Genomic DNA, 16,420 nt, shown 5'->3' on the forward strand with positions numbered 1-16,420 from the left:
ACATTTTCCTTCACAGTGTTGCTCAGAATTCCTCCGGATTGCTCCCGTTTTTGCTTTGGTGTTGCCTGATTCATCGCAAAATCAAAACAATATTGCCCGATATCTCGCCTTTCTTGCAGTTTTAGGGGTGTTTCTCAACCAATTTCGTCGACCATTAGTGAAAAGAGTTACTCAGAATTTCTCAGAGTAACTCTCGTTTGCACAGTGTCTTGCCCCTAGTTTGACGCCATTCAATTAATTGTATTTGTATTGTAAAAACAATAAAAAATCATTAAGATATATTGTTTTCTTTTGAAAATTGCCCTAAAAATGTCTCATTAAAACACAATACATTCTATTGTTATTCGCTAAAAAGTGTATGAAAATTTTCTCAAAATTTTATGGTTAAGATACATAACGACCACCATTTTTTATTGTAAAAGTGCCATTTACCATTCGCCGAATGGTATAGAACAATAGGGGTGATGGTGAGTGTACCGTGTAAATTACAATACGTTTAATGGTGAATATTTTTCGAAAAAATGGTGTTGTAACAATAAAATTTATCGTATTTTTATGATATTTTTTATCAGGGTCATCATAAATTTAATACTTAATGATGGCCATAATGAAAAATTGCATACTTTTTGCTCCATAAATGCAAGTTTTTGATTCTAGAGAAGCTTATTATTATTTATTTTCAGCAAGGTCTGACCCTATGTGATTATATACCTTATTTGTAAATAACTACATGTTAATTTTTATTTTCGACCTAGGGGCAAGACACTGTGCAAACGAGAGCAACTCTGAGAAATTCTGAGTTACACTTTTTATCAATGATCGACGAAATTTGTTGAAAGACATCCCCAAAACTGCAATTTTCATTCAGCACATGTAACACTTTGCAGTTTGACATTGGTGCCAGATCACACTTTGGTATAAATGGGAGAAAATCTGAGGAACTCTAGGGGCAAGACACTGTGAAAACGAGAGCAACTCTGAGGATTTCTGAGTTACTCTTTTTATCAATGATCGACGAAGTTGGTCGAAAGACATCCCCAAAACTGCAATTTTCATTCAGCACACGCAACACTTTGCAGTTTGACATTGGTGCCAGATCACACTTTGGAAGAAATGGGAGAAAATCTGAGGAACTGTGAGGAATTCTGAACAACATTTCGAGCACAGGTTTTCTCTCGTTAGATCTGTCCTGCCCCTAGGAGGAACTGTGAAGAATTCTGAACAACATTTCGAGCACAGATTTTCTCTCGTTAGATCTGTCCTGCCCCTAGTTTTCGACATCATTGTTAAGTTGTATTTGCAATAGAGTACATCGTTATTTAGAAGAACCTTCAAAGAATGAAGCGGTTTTATCTCCGGTAACTACCATGAAGCACAGTAACCAAGCCAACAATGCTATCAAGAAGCGGTTTTCTGCATTTGAAATTGCATTATTAGTACTTTCGACTAGATCCATTGAAAACATTCAAAATTTAATATTTTTATACTTTTTTGTTTAACAAATAAATTTTATTCTGAAAATCGAGTCCAACTTGTAACTTTAATATCTCAACAACCATTATTCCGATTAGGTTTATATTTTGCCAGAATATGTATCACACAAACTGCTGCAGCATGGCAAACACTTTCATGGAATTAAAAACGATACACCGATGGTTTACAGAAATTTTGTGTTTATCTTTAGTTTTTGGGAATTAAAAAATTGATCTCTCGAAACACTTTGCCACATTTCTATGAAGTTCAATAATTTTAACCCAATTTATTTATGGTTATTATCTGCTTATATAATGTACTGAACAACTAACCAAGGCTGCTCAAATTTGAACTACGCGTTTTCTTTTTATAGCCTTTCAAAGTTGTCCTCTTTATAAAATGAACAGTCCTTAGTACATCTTGCTAATTTTTGAGTGGACCGACACCGACTTCTGCGTGTTGCCCTTTCACAAAGAATGGAGTGTAAACGTGTAAACTGGGCTCAATCCTATACCAAAATCCTCCTCCAAAAGAAAAGCATATCATGAACACCCCTACTTCAAATTTGTTGCCTTTTTTTGCATTTTGTTTTTTGCTCCTTCTTTCCTTCTGTCATCCGATTATCACGTCATCGATTTTTGCACAGTCTGCCTCCTGAACGTCCGTCAGAAAAGGCAGAACTTCGCGGAACGGTGTGTGAAATTCGTTTTGAAAAGCTACAATTTCACCTCAATTTTGTGCCCAAAATTGGTGTTCTCAGCTGGATTCTTCGGAAAGTAGTGCTGCGTGATAGTGCATTGAGCTGGCAACGATGGCTTCGTGGGAGATTCACGATGATATGAACTTGTGAGTAATGCTGCTGTGTTGTTTTTTTTTGCCATTGAATTCGAATTAATGGGTAAAGGTCGCCTTCGGGTGGACTGGATTGGAAATTCTGTTGCATTTAATGTTAAATACCTGCATGATTCCAGTTACATCACAGCTGATAAGTTCTACATCGAACCGAACGGAAAGAGTGAAGTTTTGATAATCGATCGAATCAGTCGGGAAACGTCGCTCCAGGGTAATGACCTTATTCTTTCTCGTCATCTCGCGTCTTATTGCCCATCACGCAGAGTAGGTAGGTAATTATCGATTTTTCTCGTGATTCACAGTCAAAACCAACCAGCTGCCGCAGGGCATTCAGGTGCGCAAAATATGCGGCATCTTGGGGGTGATCAAGCTGATCAGCGGATTCCACCTGGTCGTGATGACCCACCGGGTGTTTGTCGGAATCATCAACTCGCAGGTCGTTTGGCGTCTGGCCGGATTCGACGTGATACCGTTCGTTCCGTCCCTGACGCATCTGAGCGAGACGCAGGTCAGTGGCCATTGGAATATATTTGAGCAAAGGCGTTGTTCCTATAATGTTTGACCTCTTTCAGAAAGTGCAAAACAACGTCTACCTGGCGATGATCCGGCAGGTCCTGGATACACCGTATTACTACTTTTCGTACACGTACGACATCACACATACGCTGCAGCGGTTACACTCGATGCCACCGGACTTTATGCAGACTGGGTTGTACGAGCGGGCGGACTCGCGGTTCGTTTGGAACGGATACCTTTTGAAGCACTTCCACCGGCCGGAACTAAGGCAGTACAGTTTACCGCTGATTCTGGGATGTAAGTATGCCACCATCTCTACGTTATCCGTACTTAGAAGACCAGTTTCTCATGCGAATATTCCATTATTCCACAGTCGTTTCGGTGAATGACGTGATGGTCAACAATCACAGCTTCCAGTGGATTCTGATCTCGCGTCGGTCGGTGCACCGTGCCGGAACTCGTCTGTTCTGCCGAGGAATCGACCAAACCGGCAGCGTTTCCAACTACGTTGAAACGGAACAAATCGTCGACGTTCGCGGCGATAAGGTTTCTTTCGTGCAAACCCGGGGAAGCATTCCGCTGTTCTGGCGGCAGACGCCCAACCTGAAGTACAAGCCCCCGCCGGAGTTGGTTGCTGGGCGGGATCATCTGATTGCTTGTTCCAAGCACTTGGACGCCCAGATGATTCACTACGGTCGACAGGTTCTGGTCAACCTGATCGACCATCGGGGAGCAGAAGATGTCCTGGAGAAAGCTTTCGCTACAACGATTTCCACTCTAGGATACCAAAATGTACGTTACGAATCGTACGATTTCCACGCCGAGTGTCGGAAGATGCGATATGATAGGTTGCACAACCTAATCGCCAGATTGGCCCACGAACAGGACGAATTTGGGGTGTTCCATTTGAGAAGAGACGGAACTCTGATGTCCTCTCAGGATGGCGTGTTCCGCACGAACTGTATCGACTGTCTGGACCGGACCAACGTCGTCCAGAGTATGTTGGCCAAGCGAAGCTTGGAGCAGAGCCTTATCAAATTAGGCGTCCTGACGACTGGTCAGCGGATAGATCCGAACTCGACCTTCGAATGGCTGTTCAAGAACGTCTGGGCTGACAATGCGGACATGATTTCCACCCAGTACTCTGGCACCGGTGCCTTGAAGACAGACTTCACCCGTACCGGCAAACGGACCAAGATGGGACTCCTGAAGGACGGTTCCAACTCGTTGACGCGTTACTACAAGAACAACTTCAACGACGGCTTCCGGCAGGATGCGATCGATTTGTTCCTCGGGAACTACGCTGTGAAGGACGGTGAAGGCCTCACCGTCCAGTGCCCTCTGGTGATCCAGAAGGGATGGAAATACGGAACAGTAAGTATCTCGTTATTGAACCATACTTCTTCATACTGACACTGATATTTTTATTACAGTTCCCAGTGGTGCTGCTGTTTGCATTTGCCATGTTCTTCACGTCGGCGGTCTACCCGCAGGAGTACAACACCGAGAGCCTGCTGTTCATACTGTTCTGGGGCTCGATGGTGGGCGTCACCGGGGCCGGTATCCTCAAGTACGGCGTGGAGTTCGTCGACTGGCCCAAGCTGGTGCCGGCGGTGCGGTCCATGGGCAAGATGGAACCCTGACGGTATCGGTAAAGTGGGCCTCTGGTCTGGGGAAGAGGTTCATCGTCGCTTCGGTGCGTGGATTGTTTTAATTATTCGTTCCCAAACTCGATTGTACAATAATACTGTGGGTTAAGTATCATAATTGTAGGTCTCTTAAATGGTTCCAGTTATTACACTTTTCTGCACGCTTCTAGATCCCTTTCCCTGTTTCCATTACCTCCCATTCCATCAGTAAGTCGGTAACAAAGGCGCTGTCCATAAACTACGTAGACTCATTTTGGGCCATCTCAGACCCCCCCCCCCCTCCCCCTCCGTAGACTTTTGTTCATACAAAATTTTCGAAATTTGTATGGAGCGTAGACTTTGGCCAGACCCCCCCCGTCCCCCCTAAGAGTCTACGTAGTTTATGGACATGCCCAAATGGCAATTGCAATAAAATTCCTAGGCATTCTTCATGAATACAGTTGATCATTTAATCTTTCGATAGATGTGAAAGAAAATGAAGGCCATGTGGCTCAAGGCAATGCAAATAAACTTAACTTACTGTTGATTGTTCAAGTGCAGTTCGAGAGTAGAATAACTAGCCACAGAAGTCCAGTGTCGCGACTGTTCGTGTGACTAACATCTAGTTTGCCACGCCCTTACAGCGTCAGCAGCGGTACTAGAAGTGTCAAGTTAATTTTGTTTACCATAACAAAAGATCCTCTACAAGATGGACACTTTAAAATAGTAAATTATTGCAAATAAAGTTATTAAAATAATTAAATAAGAAAACTGACTACAGCGCCATTAGAGTTCTAGTGTATTTCTATTAGTTCGAGAGACCGTGGAAGTAACGCAATCCCACTTCTCCGCCCCCGTACACATCCTTTCAACAATGTTATCAGGAGTATAATATCTCTAGCTCACATCTCTTGCACACTCGCCTTTTGCTCAACGAAGCGTGAGCATTCGAAGAGCGGTCTCGTCACTGTTTGCGCATTTTGCACTTACGGGAGAGCCTTGACATGGGGCACAGAACAGATATGTATCTTCGAACAAACTTGAAGTTTCGAGGTGGAAGACGAGAAATTGTCACTTGGAGAACTAGATTGGAATGAATTTGCATGAAGAAATAAAAAGTCATCAAAGCGTGCTACGCCGCCTCCCTATGCTCGCTGTGGAGTAAAGCTTGACTTCCACCACCAGGTTCGCCAGTGTTCAGGTTTCAAATGAGCAGCACTTTTCGTGACGAAGATTCACCCCCGTCATGGGGCCTCCTCATCTTCGTCCATTTATACACGATTGGTATTTATGAGCCTGGGTATCGATACCGATTTAGACATCATAACATTGTGAATCAACCGTTTTAAGGAATTATTCCAAGAATATCTTATAGGCTTGAGAGAACTATAGAAAAGGTTATGTCAGTCAGGCAACATTTCTGTCCGTGTACTACCCATGCTCAGGCCAAAGGTCTGTTTGTAGTATTTTCCCCGGAAGTTGAAAAAATTTTGGTTCATACAGACCTTGGCAACAGTGAGATAAGCCTCGATGTGGTTTAGCGGCACTCGGCACCGTTCCAAGTGTCGGCGCAGGCTTTGCAGAGCTTCAGTGGCTGGTACGCTCGGAAATAGAGCGGCGACATCGAACGATACCAGAATTTTACCTCGTCGCAATTTGAACCCCTCTAGCTGCTCAACCAAATCCACCGAGTTTTTAACACTTTTTCCATGCTTCACAGGGTATTTTCTCATTTCTTCCACTAGCCACGCTGCCATTTTTTCGGTAGGGGTACGGATGTTGGACGAGATCGGGCGCATACCTACCGGATTCTTATGAATCTTTGGTAGGCAATACAAGGATGCCACCGTCGGGTTTGGAACATAGAACTTTCTTTCCAACCTGTCTTCGCCCATCAAGTTAGCTACCTTCTTCCGGACATGATTCACTTCCTCAACCATTCTGTTAAGAGGATCTTTCGGCTTTCCGTTTTTGAAAGTAAACTCTTCATACGGACCGGCACTGATCATGTCCCGAACGCGCGAGTCGTAATCTTCTCTATCCATAATCACTACCGCGTTCCCCTTATCGGCACGAGAGTATATCACATCACGAGATTTCAACAGACGGATTGTGCACCACGTATCGAAGTTGGCGCGATTTTTGTTCTCCTTTTTGCTCGCCGTTCTCACTATGCATTCCTTAACACTGTGACGGGTGGCTGCTTTATACGCGTGATCCTCGAACTGAATGGCATTTTCGATATTGCTCACGATATCGGCAAGGGGGGCACACCAGATCGGTACATAACATCCGATTCCAACCACTTTGGTGCCCAAAAGCAAGCCGCCTTCCATTCTATGGCTCACCGGCTCTACAATGTACCGTTGGATAGCGTAGAATTCAAGGAAGAACAGAATCGAATTTACGCTGCAGCCGAGGTCAATGGATACAACAGAACTTTCGTAGACAAAATTCTACAAAAACACAAACGCAAAAAACACCGTCAGAACATAACAACGCTGGAGCCAATAGCAGGACAAACAAAAAGGATTAGCCTACCGTTCTACCCTAAAGTAACCAACCCAATAAAATCGAAGCTTCAACGACATGGATTGCAAGTAGTGCACAAAAGCGCCAACACGTTACGTGAACTACTATGCAATCTGAAGGATAAGGTCCCCCCGGATGAGCAGTCAGGAATTTATGAAATTCCATGCAGGGACTGTCCAGCTGTCTACATAGGTCAGACACGCCGGAAATTCAAAACCAGAATCAGGGAACATAAGAATGCCGTTGACACAAACAAACAAAACGAATCCAGCGTGGCAGTTCATACAGCGAGCAGTAATCACAATATCAACTGGGAAGAAGCGAAACTGCTCAAATGTGTCAACAAATCTTCGCATTTGAATGCATGGGAGTCCATGTTCATCACAGGGTCGAAAAAGCAATTGATGAATGAGGATGACCCTCCCATCGCATCGTGTCTCTTCGACCTAGCAGACTTGACGATAGAGTAAATTTCTCTTCTTTTGGACGTATACGAACAACGTACGAACACACCGCAGTCAGTCGGACGTTGTCCTGAAGATGGGCTAGATCTCGCCCGAAACCGGTCGACAAAAGGTAATTTTTTAAATCTTTTCTTGACGATTGTAAGAACGATAAGTGTTGTCTTGTGTCGCGTCGCGTATTGTGTGTGAAACAGTTATCAATTTGCTATCATCGATAGCAAGAATTGTTTTCAATTTGCTGTCACAGGAACATTTTCTGCTCTCATTTTTTGATGTTTTAACCGTTAAAACGACCAAAACGACAACAACCTGAATTATCAAATTTTGCAATATCACAACATCAAAAGTAGTTTTCAATTTGCTATCAGACTTTGCTCGGGTGATGGTCAAAAAGTTGCGTTTGCACCAATCCACCAACATATCCACTATCCGTTGAAGTTCTCTGCAGTCATCAACTGTGTTGATTGTGTTCCCAGCTAGGTATTATCGTCGCACCACCAAATCGAAGTCGTCGCTAGAAGCACATGCGAAGTTGCAGCTGCGAAGTAAATTTGAATCTATTTTTTCTGTTGCGCATCATTAAGCTAATTATCAGCAACAATATGCACTAATCCAAATTGAGTTGCGACATTTCTAAGTAGGTTAAAAATCAATTTTCGCACGTTCGGTCACTTCGTATTTTGACCAAAAGCATAATATATCAGCACAATGATGGAAGACGAACTGAAAATGAATTGCAAGCAGTGTTGGTGTCGGCACAGTATTCCAATTGCGTGCATTTAACGCATAAAAACTTTTCTTATTTAGTCGGCTTGTGATCCAGCTTTGTACAAGTGAAACCAACGGTCACATTCATCGCAACATATCATATCACACACTGTATCATCCCCATTACATAGACGGCAATAGCCGTTCTTTTTCAATACGAAGCTTGTAGACATGTTTGCTGATTCCCAAGTTTGCTTCTAAATTTCTTTCACTCAAGTCGCTGTCCATGGCTGTCTGCACAGTGCTATATCTCTTACCACCAAAACTTTGTGACTGTCAGTTCACTTTCACTCATTCTCCACGATTGTTCAATTCAATATTGGCGATTAAAAGTAGAGTAGATGTCGTAAAAATTTGGAAGTTTAAAAGTGAAATATCAGTTTCCTAGTTGAATCATCATTTTTTTAGTAAATTTACCGATAAAATGTTTTTTTCTACCTGGTTCCCACAAAAAAAGATTATCTGGAACGACTCAATCACTAAAATACGAAATGGGATTCCACAAAACTTAACCTCACTTTAGGAAGCCAATTGCAAGGGCGCTAGTCACTTACGACTAGACCAATTAGACCTGTTCAGGCCAGTCAAACAATCGTGATTTAGTTTTCTTCTCTGAGTGCTGTGGATTGCTGGGTATTCGTTTTCCTATTCACTTGGTTATCGTGAATTGGGTTCTTTTTGTTCCGTTGTGAATGTCAGTTCACCCTGCTTCACTTGTATCGCAAGTTTCCTTGCCTGTAGGTTTATTCGCGACTATTTGCGAATGTCAGTTCACTTTACTATTTGTGAATGTCTCAGTTCACAATTCGGATCCAATATAAAAACTATTTAGTCTTCCACAAATTTTATTGTGGGTTCCAGACTGCCCATATTCGCATAGTTGACGTAAGCGCCACTGTAGTTTTCAACACTTGTTAGGACGATTTCCCGCGGAACTAAAACCACCCATCGACAGCAGCTTCTTACTCCAAGCAGCTTCAATACTGCAATTTATTTATTCAATTATTATTACATTTTTACATTACTTGGTATTAAATCTTACAATGTGGTATTCGCTCTCGGGACAAACGTATCTCCTAACTGCAGTGCCCTTTCTCGTTCACTAACCAAACGACACTGCCGAGTTGTAGAATTATAACCACCGTCGGCCTTCGCACCGCCGCGTATGTACTACCAGAGTTTAAAATTTTCATTTTCAGTGAGTGAAATTCAACGTGTATTTTGAAGATTCTCTACTGAGGGATCAAAATAAAATTCATTTTGGTGAATGAATTTTTTCACCTATTCATTCATTTTTCTGTCACTGACAATTTTCACTGAGAAATAAAACTGGACCGTAACTCCCGATTATACTTCCAATTACCTCAAAACTTGTGTATAGTAGTTAATTAGAATATACCGCATTTAGTTCACCACTGGACTGCGAACTGCGACTTCATAAGTGCGAAAACGTGAATAAAAGTGCGCGATTGCATCAAATCAGGTTGATGTCTTCGGCGCACTATTTCTTCAATCTATGGTGAACAAGTGCTCTGAAGACACCGAGTTGATTTGATGCAATCGCGCACTTTTATTAGCGTTTTCGCACTCGTGAAAACTAGTGCGATAGTCCAGTGGTGAACTAAATGCGCTATATTAATTATGTTCTCTATTTGTCCATTAAGTCGGATTGTGCGTCAGTTAATAGAAATTGGACATTTTACGACGTGCGAAAAAATATTCCTGACAGAGAATTGAATGAAAAAAGAGAGGCATTCAGCTGACAATGAACATGGCCAAACACGAATGAAAAAATTAGAATGTCAATCTTCACTTTCAATCTTCGATTTTTTTACTCTCTGTGTACTACACTCTTGCTTTTGAGTTACCAGTTCCACTCAACAGCAAACGTACTGAAACTGTACGCAACAGGGGTAGATTGGTGAAACTGGCAACACTGAAGAAATCTAAATAAAGTAGATGTAGAGAGTAGATCGGATAGATGAGTAGAGGTGAAAGTGTTGTCGGGAATGGTAGCAGAATACTAGAGTCATTGAAGAATGTTGTGGTGGGTCATCTCCGGAATGGGTAAACACTGGTATTGACAGCAGCCTTTGGTTTGGTCAGCTTCAATGCTGTAAATTAATTATATTTATTTCAAATTCATCTTATATCATGTTCGGGTAGGGAAATAACTATTTTCTTGTAGCAGGCATTTTACGCGCAGCTCAAACTAGAAATATATTTTGAAGTTCATTTTACAGTTAGTCCTTTAAATAATAGCATTTTACTTACAAGAAATGTTTTTTTCCTATCTCACGATTATCTAACGATGATCTTATTTTGGCCCATCAACTCTGCGCTAATTTGATTGCTAGAAAATATTTGGATTTCTCAATTAGTTTTATCACTACTACTGTGGGGTCAGAAGTCACCAAGTTTCAACAGCAACACTTTATTTGGTTTGTGCGCTTTAAGCTAAAAAATAGATTTTATTTCAGCAAATTCAATTGATTTGATTATATGAGTGAAACACTTACAATTTTGGTGTACTGATTTGAATTATAGGATGGATCGTATCGTCAATTCCACTGAATATAGTTTTAGTTCTGCAATAACAATTTTACCCTTTAGGTTACGTTTAGAGTTTCGATCACCGTACTTACTAGATTTTATATAACAGATTTTAGTATAAATGCATGGTAGATTTAAGAATAAACTTTAGATTTAAGGCACTGTAAATAGTAGATGTAAGAATAAATCAATAGTGTAAATAAATATTCAATCGAATTCACAGTTTTATCAACAAATTCCTCCTTACATAATCACTCCGTTTGCTTTGCTATATGCACGCTTTGTTATTTCCTACCTATCATGCCAGTCATTCAGCTTGACAACTGCGAGACGAGTACGGATGGAAAGTGAGATTCCTAGTCCATTGCAGTGCTACCAGAACGGTGGGTCTTGTCGTTACAACTACACTGCACCAGATCCACCCTAGCGCCACTAGTCGTCCTTACTACATCGACTGTTGATTGAATACAGCAAGAGAAACTTGGCAAATTAAAGATAGCTATTCTTTAAATTAGCACATTCTCAACTTCACGACTCCAACTACAATAATCCACCTTACCGATTAATCACTCGCAAATATTCGTAACTATTTCGTCTTTTTCAACAACTTCACCGAATCTTCCGAATCGTTTATATAACGTTCACTGTCGATGTAAACATCAACGACACGACATATCTTTATTGACCGGTCACGCATAACTCAGACCCCGACAGTGAAACCTCTCCTCGCTTGTTTGCGCAATTGTGATAGAGTTCTACGCCGTCAACAACACTCTTTTGGAATTTAAGCAATGAATAATTCAATATTTTTTACACGTTGTCGTCTAACTAAAGGTTAGATCTTGTGTTGTATTGAATTAATCTGGTCACATATACGCAGATGCGTCAGATATTAGCTTGTGTATGCTTACTTTGTCAATGGTGGTTACGTCGACTATGCTAATATGGGCAGCAGATTCTTTTTTCGTCACTACCGTAAACGCAGCATACTTTGCGCACTTTTCAAAAAGAAAAAAACCTCAAAAATTTTGCTAGTTCATAATGTGAACTTTTTCCATGGAAGTCTAGCTAGTGATTGTGGGCATATGTAATAAATATGAGATTAGAAAATACTGCCTTTCAACGAAGTTTGGTATTTTTTCAGCAAACATTATCAATAAGTTCTTTTTTATTCAGAACTTGTCGCTGTTCGCGACGGTTTGAGGATGTTCAGTGTTCAATATTCTTCACTGCTGCACTCTGGATTCGGTATCGATTTCCACTCATATAGCACGTTACGGGAGTTCGAATCTGTCTCTTCTCTGGCAGCAATATATCCTCTGTGGCAAGCCTCCAAATATTAATGGTAGTAGCTCCTCTCTGGAGCCACCAAATGTTGGTATCGGCTCAATCTTCCAATTGGCAGCACGATTGTAGTGGTGTTCCTATTGCGGTAGGACAAAACCAAATACTTATTGATTGCAGGAGCTCTTTTGTCTACAGCAATCGCGATGATCAGATGACGAAACTCAATCGTTTCACGGTACCGTTGCGCAGGGATACGGTATTACATTCCGTGTGTGCCAACTAAAAGACTAGACGGAACGCGTTACTTTCGAGCACCGATACTACTCACTCAGGGTAGGAGGTTCGAGTGGGAGAATAGTTAAGATCGATACGTCTAAATCGTGTATAATAGCATCTAGGCCTTTCTAGACTCATGCTAACGTTCTCGCATTCGAAAAATTAGCTTACCAGAGTGAGAAAAAGTATGATCGATCCAATGATTTTTGACTTCCAAGTTCTAAGTATCAACACTTTTGAAGGATAGAATTATCCAATCGAATGATCCGAATAATTTAAGCCTGGCAAATGCTAATTCAGGATCAAAGGAATTTGAGTAACAAAATAATACTTAATTCTTCCTACTCCAATAGTTTATCTATCGGCTTCGAATTCGGGTACCGGTACGGCTTTTGTTAGTAAATCGGCTACTTGCTGACGACTACCAAGGTGTGTAAACCCGAAAATGCTTTCTTCGACCTTCTCACGCACGGAATGATGACGGATGATTATGTGTTTACTCCATGGTGAGTAACCGACTTCTTTCCCAGCAAGGTGGATCGCGCTTTTGTTGTCGTAGCATCTGATCTTCTCGGATGCTCCAGATAGCTTCTATCGTAGTCCTCGCAACCTAACCGCTTCTTGCGCTGCTGTCAATACAGCCATGCCATGTATTCGGTTTCAATTGTTGACAAGGCCACTGACTGCGGACTGTCGTCGACAGCTCCATGAAATCGGCCCGCCTGATTTCATGAAAACGTATCCAGTGATGGAACGACGCGTCTCAACATCGTTGCCCCAGACCGCATCACTGAATCCAACAAAATGTTCATCTGCTTGTGGTTTTTTTTTTGTTGGCAAAAGGATACATTTCGGACGAACGAAACTCCGTGCACAATACATTGGTATGAGAGTGAGTTTGTTCTTTATTACGAGTGTAAAATGTTGTTATTCAGGAGGACGTTACTGGCATCTCGATACGACTAACGCATCGATTGCAGTTCTAGCAAGCGTACTCCGCGAAAGCAATTTAAGGCCGCACGGGACGACGTGTAATTTTTCCTATCTTCCCTCTCTTTCTAACAATTTGCCTCGCGATTTTGAAGAAGCAAATATCAATTTCCACTGCACTGACGTAGCTGAAACTTTAGTCGATTGTGCACCACAAGTGAGCAAATGAACGATCAAATTTCTAGTCAATTACATGAAGTAGAAGTTGAGATTTGCATCTTACTAGAGACAGAGCAATGGCGACGATTCAACCACCGTCCCGTCCGGCCTTAAGCACACCTCTTTCGTTGTGGGGATTTTGGGTGCACGTGCTGCGGTCATTTAAGTTTGAACGAACCAATTTGAAACAGAAAACAAAAGCTAGGTTGATGTATATGTAAACGGTTAAACATATTTAGATAGGCTTGTGTAGATGGGGAAGTACTACACTGTGAGTGATACAAAATGCGCGATTATACGAGTAAAACTAAAAAGTAGTGAAGCTATAGCTTAGCAGTATCCACGGTCCGGGACGCGCTTCCTGGGTGCGCACTTGATGATGTTGTCCACGCGAAGAATCATTTCTGCGGCTTCCGAGGCGGACATCAGCACCTGTCGCTTGACGGCGAACGATTCCGTGATGCCGAGCTCCTTCATGCAGCCGACCTTACCTTCGTACATGTTCAGCCCGAGGGTGCTGTTGCCCTGGGAATGTCCGGCGCGGAGTTCCGACACCAGCTGAGCCGAATCGTACCCGGCGTTGTCGGCGATCGTAATCGGCAGCTGGAGCAAGGCACGGGCAAACGATTCCATGGCCATGGCTTCCTTGCCGGGAGTTTCAGCGGCCAGCTTGTAGACGGCAGTGGCCATCAGCGTTTCCGAGCAACCTCCACCATAGACGATGCGGGTTTCCTTGACGGTTGCGGTCAGGACGCACAGGGCGTCATGCAGCGAGCGTTCCGCTTCGTCGATGATCTGCTGGGTGGCACCACGGATCACGATCGTGCAAGCCTCACCCAACGGGACTCCACTGAAGCGCAGCAGAGTGTCCTCTCCGATCATGATCTGCTCGATCAGGTCGCACCGACCCATCTTGACCAGATCGGGGTTGTCGAAGGTGGACACGATCTCGCCGCCGGTGACCAGGGCCAGGCGCTCGATTCCATCGAAATCGGCATGCTCGATGGCCATGACTCCGGCGTCGGCGAACAACTGCTCCGGGTAGTTGTAGATCAGCTGACGGTTGATGAACACGGTGCAGTTGTGGCCGAGGATCTTGTTGACCTTGTCCTTCATCTTCTCCTTTTCGGCGACCTGTAGGAGTAGATGCGAAAAAGTTAGGAATATTTCGCCAAACTCATGCGATCTTAAGACGCTAAACCTACCTCCAGCTCCGCAATCTTCGCCATCGAGTCAACCTTGATGCTCGAGCCGAACACCTTGATTTTATCGGTGTCCATGGGCGTGTTGGCGATCAGGATCTTGGCGTTCTCGACGCGCTTCGGCTGGTGAACTCCGGGTTTCTTGTCCAGCAAGAATCCTTCGTCCAGGAAAGACTCCTCCAGGGTGCCACCGGTTTTCTTGATCAGTTGGATGGCGGACATTTCGCCGGATCCCTTCAGGCGCATCACAGCATCGACAGCCAGCTTGGCAAAGTATTCCTTGTGCTGCGACAGGATCTTGGAGCTCAGTGTAGTGCGAGCGATGTTCATCAGATCCTCCCGGAACTTGTCCACATTATTTGAGTTATCCTGAGCGGCTGCAATCAGGGCGGACCGAGCAGTCTGGGTGGCCGCACGCCATCCGGCAATGATGGTCTGGGGGTGCAACTTTTGCTCAATCAGCTTTTCCGCCTCCCGGAGCAGTTCCGAGGCGAACACTGTGACCGAAGTGGTTCCATCACCGACCTCATCGTCCTGGACGCGACTCATGTCGACCAGAATCTTCGCAGCGGGATTATCTACGCCGACCGCCTTGAGAATGGTGGCACCGTCGTTGGTCACCTCGACCTGTCCGGCGCTGCGTCCGTGGGCGACCAGGATTTTGTCCATTCCCTTGGGGCCGAGTGTGCTCTTGACGAGATCGCCGATTGCGATCGCACCCACGAACGACGACAGCCGAGCGATTTCGCCCTTCTCCTCCTCGGCTTCATTCTTCAGAATACGGACCGGGTTCAGTGAGACCTGGAAAACATCGGGGATTAGTCATCGGGTCGAACCTAACCTCACACCGTCTAGTAAACAAAGAACAGTTACTTTCGTGTTTGCTACAGGAAAATCACACTTCTATGGGAGTTTTGAGAAAACTTGAAACAATTTCATCATTACTGATCACTCTAATCTATATTTGACTCAAAAAGGAAAAGAAAATGCGTTTTTCGAGGAAACATCCAGAACTGAGTGAAGCATCCATCAGAAAACCGTGGGTGAGAACGATTCACCAATACGATGCAAATTCTCACGTGTGGTTCTTCGGCTACTATAGAGCTGAGATGCCGGATGGACACCCGGTAAAATGAAAGTCGATTTGCTCGACGGACACCCAAATGTTGAAGTGGAATTTATGATTTTCGTGAAGCACACACTCCAAACTGCGACACTGAGCAGTTTTTCACCGGTTTACTCACCATTTTTCTGGATTATTTTAGCAAAAACTGTCGCACAATCGTCACACTACCACTGAAAACGGGAATGGATCTTTTACGCTTTGCAGAGCCGAGCAAGAAAAACTGCCGTTTGACAGGTCCGGTCGGGTGCGATTCTGGTCGTGAAAAATGCTATACTTTGTTAACATTCGACAAGGGATAGGAACTTCAATTTTGTTCAGCAGTGGTCACACTTTTCTTTCGTTAAATTCAAGCATAACTTTTTTTAATTCAATTCAATTAAATTTATTTTTCTGTAGTCAGTAACACTATTTTAAAGAAAGAACTTAACGTTGACAATTCAGAGATTTGGATAACCTTACAACTGAGAACAATTCAAATTCAATAATAGAGACGTATGTACAACATTTAGAAATTGCTAGCTACGAGTAGCTTTTTTAGGGAAAACGAGTTTAAGATTGAAAAAACCCTAGATTTCATGATTCTTAACGCTAATA

The 16,420-nt window shown here is 43.1% G+C and overlaps 2 protein-coding genes across 2 annotated transcripts; one reads left to right on the forward strand and one right to left on the reverse strand.

Moving 5' to 3' along the window:
- Positions 1-2,137: 2,137 nt before the first annotated feature.
- LOC115253976 (phosphatidylinositol-3-phosphatase SAC1) lies at positions 2,138-13,363 on the forward strand. Its single transcript, XM_029855923.2, has 6 exons — positions 2,138-2,319; positions 2,445-2,536; positions 2,628-2,833; positions 2,898-3,138; positions 3,215-4,215; positions 4,275-13,363. Exons 1-6 carry the CDS (start codon positions 2,285-2,287, stop codon positions 4,482-4,484), a joined length of 1,785 nt encoding a protein of 594 aa, XP_029711783.1. The 5' UTR covers positions 2,138-2,284; the 3' UTR covers positions 4,485-13,363.
- Positions 13,364-13,700: 337 nt separating this feature from the next.
- Positions 13,701-16,101, reverse strand: LOC115254562 (T-complex protein 1 subunit beta). Its single transcript, XM_029852172.2, has 3 exons — positions 15,945-16,101; positions 14,704-15,501; positions 13,701-14,632 (listed from the first exon to the last, which is right to left on the reverse strand). The coding sequence occupies exons 1-3, from the start codon at positions 15,945-15,947 to the stop codon at positions 13,829-13,831; spliced, it is 1,605 nt and encodes a 534-aa protein (XP_029708032.2). The 5' UTR covers positions 15,948-16,101; the 3' UTR covers positions 13,701-13,828.
- Between the last annotated feature and the right edge of the window lie 319 nt (positions 16,102-16,420).

This window comes from Aedes albopictus, chromosome 1, assembly GCF_035046485.1.
Source record: "Aedes albopictus strain Foshan chromosome 1, AalbF5, whole genome shotgun sequence".
NCBI lineage: Eukaryota > Metazoa > Arthropoda > Insecta > Diptera > Culicidae > Aedes > Aedes albopictus.